Raw genomic sequence first — 16,199 nt, forward strand, 5'->3', positions numbered from 1 at the left:
GAAAAGAGACAGTATATCAAGAAGTCAGTATCAGCTCTCTTATTAGTCTATCAATGGCCCAGTAATATCTGCTTCAGTGACTGATCTGGCCTGTATTTCTCCATTCAAGTTAGTTTATGAACAACTAAACTATCTTTAAACAATGTCTGTTTACATACAAATTTAAATGTTCCCTCATAATTAATGGTAAATGTCCCCTTCTTTGTTTAAAATTCTTCAATAAGTAGATAGTTGTTCATAATACATTAACAACTTTTAAATTATTCCAAAACTAACAGAAACTAAGAAATAAAAAATGCTTTTTTATCTTTCAGACATTCTCCATTACCTCCAGTATAAAATCTATCTATTTCTTAACTACCTACGAATCTCTTAACCTGCAGAACCTATTAAGACAATTCTCCACTCACATCACACATTTGCAGAGCTCTTCCCTTGCCCTGATTATTTATCCTTCCCTTTCATTCCTGGATAATTTTTACTTGTCTTTCAGAATTTAACTCACATGTTACCTATACCAAATAGCACTCCCCAATTCTTCTCTCCTCTAATCTTCAATATGAGTTATGAACCCATTACGGGCTAAACTGTGTCCCTCTACAATTTCTATGTTGAAATCCTAATCCCCAGGACCTCAGATTTGCCCATAGTCAGAGACAGGGTTTTTAGAGAGGTAGTTAAGTTAAAATGAGGTCAGCAGAGTGGGCCCTAATACAGTATGTCTGGTGTTCTGCTAAGAAGAGGAAATTTGGACACAGAGACCTACAGGACACATAAGAGGGAAGACCATGTGAAGGCACAGGAAGAAGATGACCATCCACAAGCCAAGGAGGAAGGCTTGACACATCCTTCCCTCAGATCTCGGAAGTAACCTATCCCGCCAACACCTTGATTCTGGAATTCTAACCTCCAGAACTATGAGAAATTTCTGTTAAGCCACACAGTCTGTGGCACTTTGTTATGGGAGCCTTAGTAAACTAATACAGTATTTTTCTAAATTCTTCATCCAGACTTTTTACTTATTTGTATTATAGCACTTAATAAAACTCTTTTGTTTCTTTTTTCCTAAAACTGAACTATATATGTCTTCTATCTCTGGCATATTTCTTGATTAAATACGAAAGTAAAAACAAAGGAACCAATAAATATGCGGCTCATCCACCATTTTTCTAATGAATTAGCTTCTTTAGAGCAAACTTGCTTTTGCCAATTTCTCTACAAACGAGTTATTATTTGGATTAAACTGTTTAGTGACATCTCACCCTGCATAATAAAATAGCTTCTAAAATACTATGGTAGTTTTTAATAAAAATTATAGTATTATCCCAATACATTTGAAAGACTTAATAGAAATATAATTTAATCAAGTACCTCTGCCTATCAGCCCATGGCCCATAGTTGAAATCTGTTCCTTTACCACAAACTATATCTAGTCCCCAGCATGGAGGTAAATCTTGTAATTTGCAATCCTCACTGCTCACTTCTCCTTCAACATTTTCTTCTGTTTCTTCTGGAACAAGTCCTATAATGCAGAATATACAATATGAAGGTAGTTAATTAAAATAACCATTAAAACGTTTCATTAGATCAGCAGTTCTAGAAAACTTTTTGATCTCAGGAACCCTTTACACTCTAAAAAATTATTCAGGATCCCAAAGTTGGATTTTTTTTTGCACTATATCCTATCAAAAATATACTGTATTCAAAATCTGAACTGAGCAATATTTTTAAATTTTATTTTTAAAGTAAACTCATTACATGTTGACATAATGAAACGTTTAATAAAATGTAATAAAAATATGTGGAAAATAACTGTATTTTAATGAAAATAAATGAATTTTAATTCATTTTTAATGAAAATATTTTTAAATCAAAATAACCATATTTTTTAAAACAAAGTAATTTAGTGAGAAGTACTGGCACTGTTTTTATATTGGCAAATTTCTTTAATGCCCAGGTTAGTAGAAAACAGGTAAATTCTCATAACTTTCTACATTTGATCTGTTGTTCAAGGATTTGAAGAAAATCCTTCAATCCTAGCCTCATACAAATAGGCAGGCAGAAAAAGGAGGAATATTTTAATAGCTTTTCCAGATAATTTTGGATATTCTTTGACACCACACCAAAATTCAACAAATGATAATTTCTTAAAGATTATCTGCAGTATGGAATCTAAAATCATATCACTCAAATTTTCATACCCTGATAGGTGAAAATTTACTGATCTCACTTGCATTTTGAATAAATCTTTTACCAACATCATACATTGGTCATCTGGAAAATATTGGTTCACTGAGACATGCATATTTTTTCCAAATAGACAAATTTCATTAAACATTTAAAAAATCATATTGTTACTATCACTAGTGGTCTCATCAGAAAAGTCATCAAATGCATAGTGGCAGACCCAAATTTAAAAATTCTAATTTTCACATGAAAACTCAGAAACATAGTTTGTCCCTAGTTGCTCTTTCAAGCAAAACTGGTGTTCCATGAAAGGAGCAAATAGTTCAGCTTGGAACCAATCACACAAGTGCTTTTTCACAAAATAAAAGTGTACTTTGTTATGCAGCAGAAGTGTAGTATATGTACTTATCATTTTATCACACTGAACATTAAAAAGTTCACTCAAGGGTCAAGATTTGATGAAAATAATTTTTACTGCTTGATCAAAAACACTGTAAAATGATACTGGCATTTGTTACTTTTATTGTGAGTGTGTGGCAGTGATGACTAATACAGTTTGGAACCACTGCCTCGACTCGTGTTAAAGCACCAGTGGTTTTACCCACCATGTATCTTTTGCATCATTAGTACAACATGGTTTAAAAAAAAGCAAATAACATCCTAATTTTGAAAATATTTTAACCTCATAAACCTCCTGAAATGTATAAAAAAAATTGAGAATTAGAAAAAAAGGGCTAAAAATTCAGTATTTAGCTGCTTTTATAAAATTGAGGCCGCCTGTGAAATACTGAAACTAGCTGGACTTCAACCCTTAATATTTAAGCCTCAAATCTAACTTACTGTGATTTTTTTCCTAAGCCAGCATGAACTCCTTAACTACTACCATATTCTCTAAAAGTTTTCTCTCATGGTCACTTGCATTCACAATTTTTGAGGTATATTTGTGAAAATGGAATTTGAAGGAAAGATTACTATACTGTTCTCTTTTGATCTGATACATAATATTCAACTGTTGACAAATGACATATTTTTTAGGTAGGCATTCTTACATCTACATTTGCCATTATCAATGTTTACTTACATCCTAAGTAGGGAGACTTAAAATATTATTAGATATTAGCATTTCATAGAAGAAACAGAATTGCAGCTATGAAACTTATTTTCAAAAAATAATACCTGGCTCATCCATGTAATAGTAGATGTCAACATCATTTGACTGCATCACCACAAAACCTTCTCCCATTAATCTTGGCGGTCTATACAAAGAAGGGGGGAAACACAAACTAAGTACATCTCCAAATATAAAATGTTCACTATTCTAATTAAACGGTAATAAGCAAAAACAAACAAAAAAACTGAAAAGCAATCAGGTGCAGCATCTTGAAAAGGGAAAACATCTTTCACATATACAATAAGTTGTTCCATAACTGCTTTCTATATTAGACTATATAATAAAATGGTACTAAAAATTTTTGATCAGTAAATTGGTTCAAGAAGGAAAAAAAAATCTGTTTTTCATGTTTCATTTTAAGTTCTGAATGAGAAAAATCAATTTAAATCAAAGTTTAATTAAGTATGATGGAAGAACAATGTTTGCTGGAACAGAATAATCATATTCTGCATTTGCAACAGAATATTTAAAATTAGACAAAACTCAACCATTTTATATAAATAACAATACAAAATAATAAGAAATATCATTTTATATGTCTGTAAAATAAAGTACAATCTTTCAGAAACATTAAATAAGAAAAAATGTTAGGTCATTTTTAACAATTTTATATTATCTATTTCTAAGAATATTTAGTTGATCAACTTGAAATAAATTGAACTAAATTTAAAGCAAACATCTTGAACTCAAATTCTGGAATGAATGTTTCCATACTGTCAATTAATTTCCCACAAACTGTTAATCTTTACTTGCTTTAACAAATTTCTCTTTGTCATACATCACAACATCTTTCATCCGCATAAAAAATTAACCTCTCAATCATTAGATAATATAACATACACAGATTTAGCCATCATCTTCTAAATATGTATTAAACCACAAAGGTTAGTGTATAATTACATCAGTTAATCTCCATGCTTACTTTTGAAGAGGGAAACATATAATTTAAAATCTTTTTATACAAATTAATAGCAGATTACTTTTGCATTTTACTCTCTAGTAATTTTCACAGAAATACAGATTTATTTATTCAGGATTACAACTTGTACCCATAAATACAGAACTCTGTGCGTAGCCCACATTCCAGAAGATGCTCAGCAAACTCAGTGATCCTGAAGAGTGAAACCAGGTAGACCCACAGCCTCTCTGGTAGTCAAGTAGGGAAAATGACTCTATCATCCTTGCCAATCCCTAGAAATTCTAATAGCAAGATAGCCAGAAAGCTGGAACCAGAAAGGAACAATCGTGCGTCTCATAACCTCAAATTTTATATTGCCTACACACAAAAAATAAAAGCTGAGACATAGTGGAAATTCATCATATGAATACTTAAATTACACAAATTCAATCATAGAGTCTCCTATAGAGTCTTCTTCACAAAAAAGAATAGAGATTGAGAATAACAAAGACTACAAAAGCGCTCATCTCACTCATGAGCACGTGGCCTGGGGCCAGATGGGAGTCATACGTCTGCTATTACCTGAGGGTCCCAGTTCACTGGAATGAAAGCATCCCATCACAGTGAGGGTGACGCTAATGTGGATCCTTATTACTCTGTGTCTCCTAAATGTAAGCAGCTACTTCACTGAAGGAAAGCAAGTCAGGAAAGCCACATGGAAAACTGACTGGGACTCAAATGTCAAACAAGTTCCAAAACTGTTCTAACTTCATCAGTTTTCCAAGAGTAATTCTTATCCAATTTTTAACTTATCGTTAACTCAAATGGTATTCCACTATGTATTTGTTGAATTTACTATTTATCCATCCCTTCTGAAAATAAAAACCTACCTGTAATGTGTATTTTCTAACATACAAATATCACGGCTTAACTGCCCAAAATAAGTTTCCCAAATACAGTGAGGAGAAAAAGATAGAAAAATTACTTATAAGCTTATAGTAAAATATTAAAATAGAAGTTTACCAATGGATAACACATCCATTTATCTTATAAAACAGGAATATTACCAATTGATTTAATAGGGAAATATACCTATTGCCCAACTTACAGCAAAAAAATTAAAAGGATGCTAAGGATTCTAAATGATAGCTACACTAGATATAAAGAAGTTATTTGTTATTTTTATGACTTTCTTACTCATCATTTTGAAGACCAACATATCTCGGACTAGGAACCAGCATGACTCGAACATTTTCAAGCTTTCCTTTCACAATATGCATGAACTGGTCAAGATGACTGGAAGGTGGTTTTGTAGTGTAAGTTAAGAAAGCATCATCAAAATTGATGCATAGAGTCTGAGGCTGGTAATGATTTCCGAAAGCCAAACGTCCCTAAAAAACAGATAAGAGATATTATGCCATACTATTCAGGCCATACTGTTTTTCCTTAGTTGATCTAATAACAAGCATTTTCAAGTAACTACTAAATGATTCCACTTTAGCACTCTATACTATTTAAATTACTCTGCTGACCAATTTAGACCAGTATTTAAAGAAATTTAAGCCCTTGTAAATAAAAAAATAGCCTTTAAGGTCTAATATATTTGTGCTAAAATGGTACTGGTATTGAAATAATTCTTTTACTTTATGAAAAATGGAACCAAAAAAACTCTACAAAATTATCTTCTTAAGTGAAAATTAGATTCTGTTATTAACCCATCAAACATTAATTGTAGTAAAATTTACTTACTGTGCTCACATTGACCTTTATGACTGGAATAAGTGATCTCCATGAAGATGTGGGGTCTTGAGATTCTGTTTTTACTTTAACTCTGAGAAGAAATGACAAAAATTGACATACAGGAAAAAAAACTTGAATACCTGAGAATAGAGCTGACTCCTCACAATACACATTATTAATACCAGCTGTACCTTTCCAAATACATCTAATGACTGCTCAGTAAGCAAAACGATGACCATCTAATAGAACACTAATATCCCTAACATTTAGTACTCTTAGAATGTACTCTTCATGTATCAATTTTTACACAGGCAAGCTTTAACAACAAAACAGTATTTTTAGAATGACAAGCTTACAGACAGAAGTATAAATTAGGATATGCTGTCATTACATCTACCATTATGCCCATTACACTACAACATTTCACAAGACAGCCAAAATTATGATTAAAACAAAAATGACCAAAGTACAAGTCACTGATGTTTTAAGTGTTTTAAACACTTCTGACAGTGAAGCTGACCCTTCTCCTTCCCTAACCTCACCACTTCGTGCCAAAATAATTTCCTCTCAAAAAGTGAAAACACTAAAAAACAAAAACAAAAACAAACAAACAAACAAAAACAAAGCATAAATACAGAACAGAAATAGACTCATGGACAGAGAATACAGACTTGTGGTTACCAGGGGGGTAGAGGGTGGGAAGGGATAGACTGGGATTTCAAAATTGTAGAATAGATAAACAAGATTACACTGTATAGCACAGGGAAATATACACAAAATGTTATGATAAATCACAGAGAAAAAAATGTGACAATGAGTGTGTATATGTCCATGAATGACTGAAAAATTGTGCTGAACACTGGAATTTGACACAACATTGTAAAATGATTATAAATCAATAAAAAATGTTAAAAAAAAGTGAAAATGATATATCAAGAGTAAGAAAAAAGAAACTGGCCATATACAAAGTACACAAAATTCAAGAAACAAAAAATTCACAGCAATTCACTGAAGATTTCATATGAAAACTCAGGGCCCATCCCTTGAATAACCTGATTAACTCCTAAGTCACACTTCTAAAGCCATTTTCAGGCCACTTAAGTTTTAGGGTAGCCCTCAGTGCATAAAACTAAAGTTAAAGCCAAGCTCACTATCTCCCCTAATCTCCTCTTTCTCTAAGGTTCTCTGACTAAGCATGACTTAAATTAGAACTTTGGATTCATTGTTGACTCATCGTTCTTACTCGTTCTCCATATCTAATCTATCACTCTCTTGAGTATTCATTTGCCTTAACTGTATCTGGAATCCAGCCACATCTCTCCCTGCCCTCTGGTCACAATCCAGTTGACAATTACCTCTTCTCTGAATTGTTACAACATCCTTCTAGCTGGTCTCTCTGCCTGCAGTCTTACCTCCCTCCAATCACAACACAACATTGCTGCCTGGGGTAAAGCCAAATTTCTAACACCCGGACTCTGCTAACCATTTTAGTCTAATTTATCCTCACCTCAAGTAATTCACTCCAGCCTCAGGAAACAACTTCCCTATTGCATATGAAGTTTCTTCTCTGTAGAAGACTCTTCATCTACTTTGCTTAATTCATTTACCCCTAAGGTTTCAGCCCTCCCTGATCCTTCTATATATGCCTACAGAATTCTATTCTTGACCCTATGTTATACTTCTTGCTCTAAAATTGCCTAGTAACTGCTCTAACTCCCATACTAGGCCATAAATTCCAAGACAGAACAGTTGTCATAGCATCCCAGTGCCTGGGACATACTATCCATTAAATATTTAATTGAAAATGTATATATATATGTGTGTATAGATGTATATATGTGCACTCAAAAGGATAAAAAAAAAACTGACAGCAGTAGTTAACAACATGGGAGGGAAGTAGAACTGGTGAGCAGCAGTAGATGAGGACTGGTTTTTTACATTACAAAATTCTGTATTATTTGAATTTTTTAGAGAATTATATAATTATTTGTAAGAATAAAGTGTTGGCTAATCTACAAAGAAAGACTAGTCTGTGTCTAGGTGAATAGTGTCAATGATACTTTAAAAAAAGCAAATGTCTGAACATTGGAGATTAATAATAAAGTCAAGTGTGACAATCAACCTTTCAATTTTGGACTGGGTTCTTGTTCTTCCATTTTCTCGTGTTTTATCATCTTCTTTCTTAGGTGGAATTATTGTTGGCTCCAAACCAAACAATTCTTGAAGACGTCCATAAAGATCCGAACGGTTATAGACATGAAATTCAAAATCATTGACTGTGATGTATAATCTGGTCTCTGCCTTTGGATCTAAAAACGTTATTACAGGGGAAAAAAAACGTTTTCCGTCAACTTTTTAAAAACTTTAGTCAAAGTTTTAAGCAAATCTTTTTCCACAGCAGATGTAACTCAAATGATTTATTTTAAATAGAATTCTGTGATAAAGAAGAATCAAAATTTTAAAATAATAAAACACTAGCAAAAGAAAGAAAAAAGCTGATGTTAATATAGTATTTCAATTTAGCATTCTAAAGACAACCTTAATTTCTAGATTCTGGTTGTATAACACCAAAATTTAAAGATTTTATGCTAAGAACAGCAAAGTGCCTTTAACAGAGTAAAACTTTACCGCATTATAGCCATAGTTTATGCTAAAATATAAATAGTAAAATGTTCAAGTATGATGCATTAAACATCACACAGATTTGAACTTTTGCATCATAGAAATTTTTCATATACTAATTTATTTTTTAAAACTACACAATGTCAAAACAAAGATTTTATGAACTGTAGACTTCAAACAATAATCTCAAATAAAAGATACAATTACATTAAATATAATATAACAACAGTAAGTAGTAAACCCATCTATAAAGTGACAGATGGGGCACTTGTTTCTACTGAGGAAATAATCTATGACAGTGCACCACATGTCAGCCAGAAAGAGTCAGAAGAACAGTACCAGAGTCAGTGCTTTCTTTTGTTATGTATATGTAGGATTTTTTAAGACTTTTCTTCAACCTGTATCTGTTTTTATTTCTGTTGAACAAATTCAATTGAAAGGCAATTAAAATTAGATATGACCAGTCAGAACAGTTTAATTTTTTTAAATGGGTAAAGAGAATTACTATTAACTTTCTTTTCAGTACCTTAGGCTGTGGTTTAAATATGAGGTGTATATTTTTAGTAAGGTATCAAATTTCACCAAAATCAATTTTTTCTCATTAGCAAAAAACATTTGAAATGTCAAACACCGTAACTGAATCAGAACATTCATTTCTTACACAGTAATACTTTTAATTCTACCCCAATCTAGGTTTTTTTCCCTCTTCACTTCCTGCAACAATTGAAGAAAAAAAAGATAAATTCAATCCTTCAAAAAACTAAATCCAATCTTTCAAAAAACTAATGTTTAGGGCCTGTAACTTTTCTGATATTTTTAAAATAGCTTAACCTATGTTCTCTCCTATTTTTTTAGATTTATCAAATGACTAAAAACTAAGACAGTCCTCTAAGCTATTACATAAAGTGTCTGCCCCTTTTTCTTGCTGTAAGTCAAATTCTTAAAATTAAAATAAAAATAAGAAACACTGGGTTTTTTAAATACATATGAAGTATTCTAAGACTTAATAGTGATAAATATCATTATCCATTTTTAAGTAAGTAAGTCAATCTCTATCATCATTAGGCTTAAGCCTTTCCTCAGTATCATCCATGACCTCTCCCCAAAATGTCAGGGTCAAAAATCCATCAGCTTACTCAAATATCTCCAATTTGATGTCTCACAGGTATCTTACCCTTGACACATACAACCAAACACCTGATTTTCCCACCCAAACCTACTCCACAATATTCTCTATCTTATCAACAGCAAGTCAATCTTTTCAATTGTTTAGGTCAAAAATGTGACCGCTCTCTTTCTTTCATGTCCCAGATAGGATGAGCAAATCCTGTCAGCTTTTCTTTCAACACATATCCAGAATCCAGCCAGTTCTCACCACTCGGGCCCAAGTCCACATTGACTTGCACCTGTTTGAACACAACAGCCTCCCTTACTCCCCTTTTGCCTGTGCTTTACACATTGGCCAGATCTTTCAAAACCCCTGACTAAAATCAGGTCACTCTCCTTTTTCCTAGTTGCCTGACGGCTTCCTCTCACCCAGATTGAAACCAAGGTCCTTTCAGTGACCTATAAAATCCTACAAGATCCTCACTCTTCTCTCCTTTTGGTCCTCACTCCAAGTAAACTGGCCTCCATTTTGGTAATGAAACAGGAAAAGAACAACCAGGAAATGTTCTTCCCCCAGGTATTCACAATAACCTATTTCCTTATTTGTTTCATGTTTCTGTTGAACTGTCCCCTATCAATGAAGCTTTTCTTGACTTCCCTATGTAACACAGCACCCTGCCTGCAAACCAGCACTCCCTAGTCCACTGACCCTACTTTTATTTTCCTCAATGCCATATTTTCCTCACTCATTCCTCGATGCTATATATATTTACTTGCTAATTATCTGAATCCTTCCCAGTGTGAATGAAGCAAGCTCTGTAAAAGAAGAAACTTGTCTTATTCACTGTTGTATCCCTGGTGCCTAGAACAATTCTTAATACACAGAAGGGCTCATCTGTGTGAAAGAATAACAGAGCATCTTACTACAAAGCGTACCTCTAAGTAAAATAAAAATATCTACAAACAAATAGATCTTAGACTTTTTGAAAATCCAGCATGTGAAAGCATAACAAAAGCAAAGTAGATTATTTTTTTTTTCCCACTTTGACTTATACAAGTAGGAATATATTATATAATTCTTCAAGGTCATAAACAACTCAATCAAAATTTACCTCAAACTCATTCAAGTCATTTGTTTTCAAATTTACTTTCGGCACAGTTTACCAAGATCCCTGAATACAAATTCCTTTATCATTAGGAATGCATTATAGAGGCTATAAAGGCTGGTAAATGAGCTACAGAAGCAGGAATGGGGAAAAAAATAAGAGTCCAGACTAGCCCCTAATTGGATCAGCAGTGATAAATACACAAATGATGTCTGTATAAAAATGGAAACAGGACTACTCTCAATTTGACCTCCAACTTGCTGGACATGCATAACTGATTCTCTTCTTTCAGTATGACTGATATGATAATAATATGGCTACATTAACTTCCTAAAAGCAACAAGGTACAAGGATAAAGGTATTCATCTCTGGAAGTATTTTGAAAAAAATGATAAACACTAAATACTTAATACTAAAACACTGCAAGACCCCCTCAACAATCCCTACCCATTTTCCCAAATTTTTTTTCTGCTTTATTTATTATTATCACCTCCCTCCACTAGAACGTAAACGCCATTTGAGAAGAATTTTTCCTGTTGTGTTCATTATCCTATCCCCAGTGCCTGCAATAGTGCCTGGTACATAGAAGGTGCTCAATAAATATGTTAAATCGTCAAACAGAAATAATAAATGGATTTTTTAATTTTAAGTAAGACTGAACAAAACACCTAGACCACTTTTTTCCTTCCAACAATCACTTTAGAAAAATACTGAATAGAGAATCTATAAGCATTTAAAAGCAGCTTTTGGTTTTCTATTTTAAAAGAGAAAGATTTAGCTGAGTTCACATCCCACTTTTTAAATTTGTTCTGTTGTTCCTATTTGTTTTACTTGCATTACTAATGTTCCAGCTAGCAAGCTACATGATTAAGCAGTAAATCAGATCTCTAAGCCTGGTTGATCTCCAAGCTTACATAGCCTGTACTCTCTTCAGAGTCTTTGCCAGGATCTTTTCTGTTAGTAACCCCAGCTTTCTGTCATCCTCAGGAGTAGTCTGTACAGTAATACCCTCCCCATCCCTCAACCTCCATCCCACATACACACAGATGCAGAGAGACAGGTGGCCCAAGAGCACACCCATAGAGACAGAAACACAGGGAGAAGCACACACACAGAGGTGGGCACACATTTACAGAGGGGGCACGCCCTTGCAGAGAAAGGCAAGCACATACAGCTATCCTCATGCACCCAAGCACAGAACCATTCACAAAGACAAGCACACACATGCACATCCTCTCACAGAGCCATATATATGCAGATGCACGTGCATAGGTACTAGCACACTCACAGGATTCCCCTCACAGACATAAGCATGTACAGACAGAGCCCACATGCAGAGGTACCCCACACATAGACAGGGACACCTTCCCAGATCAGAAGGGTGCGTCCTCATAAATGAACACCTCCCTTAGCAGACAGACGAGCACTTTCCCAAAAGACAGATAGGTTCCACAGGCATTTGTCTCCCATCTATAAGCACACGCGCGAACATACACACACACACACACACACACACACACACACACACACACACACAGCTTCTTTAAAAAAAAAAATTGGGACTCCTACATTAGACTCTCCAGGAACCATAGAAAGGCAGTAAATGAACAGTAGAAAGGATACCAGACTGGATTCCTGCAATATCATTCACTAATATTGTGACCTAAAGCAAATACCTTAACGGCTCTGAGCCTCACTTTTCTCATCTATAAAATGAGAACACCTCTACCTACCTGTAGGATGCTTGTACACCATAGATACCAATTCCCTTGTCTTTCCAGGTCAAGTTCTTTCTAGTCATAAAAATTATGTATTCACTTTTGATTTACACTGAACTCTCTTCTTTTTAAATAATCTTTCACTTCGTAATGTGATATAATGTTCATCATAATAATAAAAGCAGCTCATCTCTACTGAATGGTTGCTCTGTCCGTTCTAGGCACTCTACTCATATAATCTCACTTAATCCTCACAACAACCCTAGCAGTCAGAGTCCAAGATTATATAACTAAGAAGTAGACTAGAATTCAGGTCTCTAAACACTGGTTCTTAATCACAAAATAAAACTACTTATTAATTATATTAATAAATGTAATGACTATTTTAAAAGCAAAAATGTTATTAATCCCTGAAAATAGAAATGTATCAAAAGGCTCCAGTTATTTCTTTGTATTTTATTTTAAAAAATTGGTCAATATTCAGTACCTTAAATGCAGTATTTAATTGTTAAATTCTGGTAACACTAGATTTCTCACTGACATTTATCTCTCCTGAAAATTTTAAAAGCAGCTTTTAGGTTTCATTCATTCAGATGACACTGGGAGTCAAAGTGAAAACTTTAATTTATATATAATTTAAGAAAGGTATAATCAATTGACTCTTTTAAATCTCCTCTCTACATTAATATTGTTCTACCCTTGAAGGCAGAAATCTTTTTCTCATACTCCTTGTCATCTCACATTCATATAATGGGCTTCCCAAATTCATCTGTCAATAACATACCCAAAAGATATAAGTACAGACATAAAAGGCTCTTGATATAATGAGCAATTAATTTATGGGGGAAAAATAAATGAATGCTGTAGAACAGCTTAAGTCTCCTGAGCAAACAACTAATTGTTTTCCTAAGGGAAATTAGGAGAAAGGCACTTATTTAATTATCTAATTGGAACACATGCTATTTGCAGTAAAAAATCTAAAGTGCAAAAGTGCTGCCAAGGCTTTGCAATTTTTAGAATCAATACTTAGTACAAAGACAAAACAGTCTACTGACCTTTTAAAACCTGTTTAGGGATTTTTATTTCCTTTATGTATTTAACAAACGGGATTTGAAAGTACTAGATTATCTTAGGCTGAAACTTCTAAGCAACATATTAACGGAACATATATTACCATCATCCTTTCACTTCTTAACAATGTAAGAATTCCTCTGGATAAGAAGGATGCGTGCCTAGTCAGGCAGACTAGTATGCATTTGAACACTATGATATACCACCATATGTTAAGAGGCAACTAGTCCTGCTATTTATTTTCCAAAAGAATCTCTCAAATTCAACTATCCTAAAAACAAAATAAAAAATTTTGACTGATATCCTCATTAATTGGCCAACAAGCATCTGTAACAGATCATTAACTCATAACCTAGGGAATATTTTACAACAAATTCTATGGTAAATGAATTAGATGTGTTCTGTTCTCTCTTTTTTTAAGGGTTAAACTGGACAAATGACAACTTTAAATCTGCTCCTGGCTTAAATTATCCCAACCAAGCTCTATAGCACAATAGTTATCAGAGCAGCTCTAAAACTTCCTAATGAAAATCTTGGCCTTACCCACAGACAGCCCCTTAACCTATTGCCTGGAAGGCTAGGGGCCATGTATCTATTCAGGCACATGCTCCCAGTTTTCTAAATTCTCCACTGGGAAACATGTCAAACATCTCTAATTCCTGCTTGGTTAACTGTCAAAGGTCTGGCATACAAAAATGAGAAAGAATAACCTAGACAAAATAATTTAAATATTCATGACTATTAAGAATAACACAAAATATCCAAAAATTATTATAATATTTCTGTTCTACATCGTGAACAGTTACAGAGAGAACACAGAGACAGGTTTATGTTAACAGTAAGAGTGACAGAAAGAATTCAAGACAGAAAGAAATAACAGGGGAGAGCCAGCCAAGAAAGGGCCAATATTCGAGCTATTTATGCTCATCTGGGGTTATGCATCTGAAGGAGTGAGATTACATTTTGCTGTATCCTTTGAAATGAGCTAAGTTCATGTCACTCTTGTGCGCCAAAACTTTTCATGGCAGTGGCTGCCAGTGTTCAATATCCTCCAGAACACAGCTTCCAAATTATCCCCTAGTATTCCTTTACGTTCTATCTACCACCAAATGGAGTTGTTAATTCCTAAACACACCCCTGTTTTCCAACCTCAGTGCCATCGGTCAAACCAGTTATTCCATCTGAGCTACCCTCCCCTCCACTCCATCTCTGCCTGACATAATCCTACTCACCGTCATCATCATGCACGCTGCTTAAAGGATGGAACTTTCCCAGCAGCCCTCCATCTACTATTCTGCCTCCTGACAAATGGGCAGAACTTTAAACATCATCAAACCACAAACCTGCTGGGACCACACCAAGTGGTCCATACCAAAGTTGGCAATTTTGAGGTTGGTTCTCAGAATTTTTCCTCAACACACACATACACTGCTCCCTTTCTCCTTTAATTATAATTGTATGTGGTTCTCTCGGATGGATTCAGATAACACCCATTCCTCTTTATGTTTCTCTATCCCTTCCTCCAGCTTAACACAATGATCAGTAAAATGAATACAAAATAAACATCTGTTAGATTAGCTAAAAATTATTATCAAAAGTTACCTCTTTCCTAAAGAACTTAGGTCAGTTACTCTTGACTGCATCCATATATTTTGGGGAACAGCAATCCACTTTAAGGAATGTGACAATTCACGATAAAATGAAGTAATTATTTTTGTCAAAAAAAATTTTAAACAATTTAGGATCATATTCCCCATGTTTTAAGAAAATTCCGAAGTGGGCAATCCCATTAGGCCTAGTTTAAAAATTGCAGTTGCTTCTGGATACTACAAATGTCTTTGTTCCTCCCATGAGCTGTCATAAATGTTTATAGATAAGAATTTCCAAGAACCTACTTAGGCCACATTCCACAAGTCTGTTTTATAATAGAAGTGGCACTAAACTCCTTACATTATATAGTGTATAGTATACAGTACATAGTATATAGTATATATTAAGTTAGCAGACCTGGGTTTTTGTCCTGAATTTACCAGTTATAATCATAGGCGTTTCTGATTTTCCATCTGCAAAATGAGGAGTTTTGAGAATATTAGTTGTTTCTAAATTGATAATGGATTTTGAGAAAAATCGGTCATTTCCTAATAGTGTTCCTTGGAATCCTGGGGTAAAGAGCATGGGATGGGGTGGTTTCAGGTCAAATGGGCCTCCTCAACCCACCTCACTAAAGTTTTATCAGTTCACATGCCATTTTAAAACTCTAAAAAAATTTTAGAACAAAATTTCTAATGTAAATATACAAATAGGTTTTTCAAAATCATCTCGAACAAGCTATACAAATGAAGAGAACTTTGTTTCAGCTCCACTGTAACCTTGTTAACAATAATATTTATGTTAACATGTAAAAAAATAAAAATAAAAGATTAAGTTAAAACAGTAAATCATCTAACAAATAGATTGCAAGATTAACAAAGCATGACATGCTGAGGAAAAATATTCTCCTAAAGTAATCTATCTTTAAGGGACAAACTAGATGGAATTTTTAAACAAAATCAGAGGCAGAAATATTGGGCCTGCCCAAA

At 33.9% G+C, this 16,199-nt stretch overlaps 1 protein-coding gene across 2 annotated transcripts in view; it reads right to left on the reverse strand.

The window, feature by feature from the left end:
* BLTP1 (bridge-like lipid transfer protein family member 1) overlaps positions 1-16,199 on the reverse strand; it is a 174,815-nt gene that overhangs the window by 136,204 nt on the left and 22,412 nt on the right. For both annotated transcript variants that reach the window (XM_072938032.1, XM_072938024.1), the window contains 5 exons: positions 8,119-8,305; positions 6,006-6,087; positions 5,454-5,647; positions 3,364-3,443; positions 1,372-1,522 (listed from right to left, as the gene is read on the reverse strand). In XM_072938032.1, coding sequence (XP_072794133.1) covers positions 1,372-1,522; positions 3,364-3,443; positions 5,454-5,647; positions 6,006-6,087; positions 8,119-8,305 — 694 coding nt within the window. The remainder of the gene's footprint in view (positions 1-1,371; positions 1,523-3,363; positions 3,444-5,453; positions 5,648-6,005; positions 6,088-8,118; positions 8,306-16,199) is intronic.

Source organism: Vicugna pacos, chromosome 2 (assembly GCF_048564905.1).
Source record: "Vicugna pacos chromosome 2, VicPac4, whole genome shotgun sequence".
NCBI lineage: Eukaryota > Metazoa > Chordata > Mammalia > Artiodactyla > Camelidae > Vicugna > Vicugna pacos.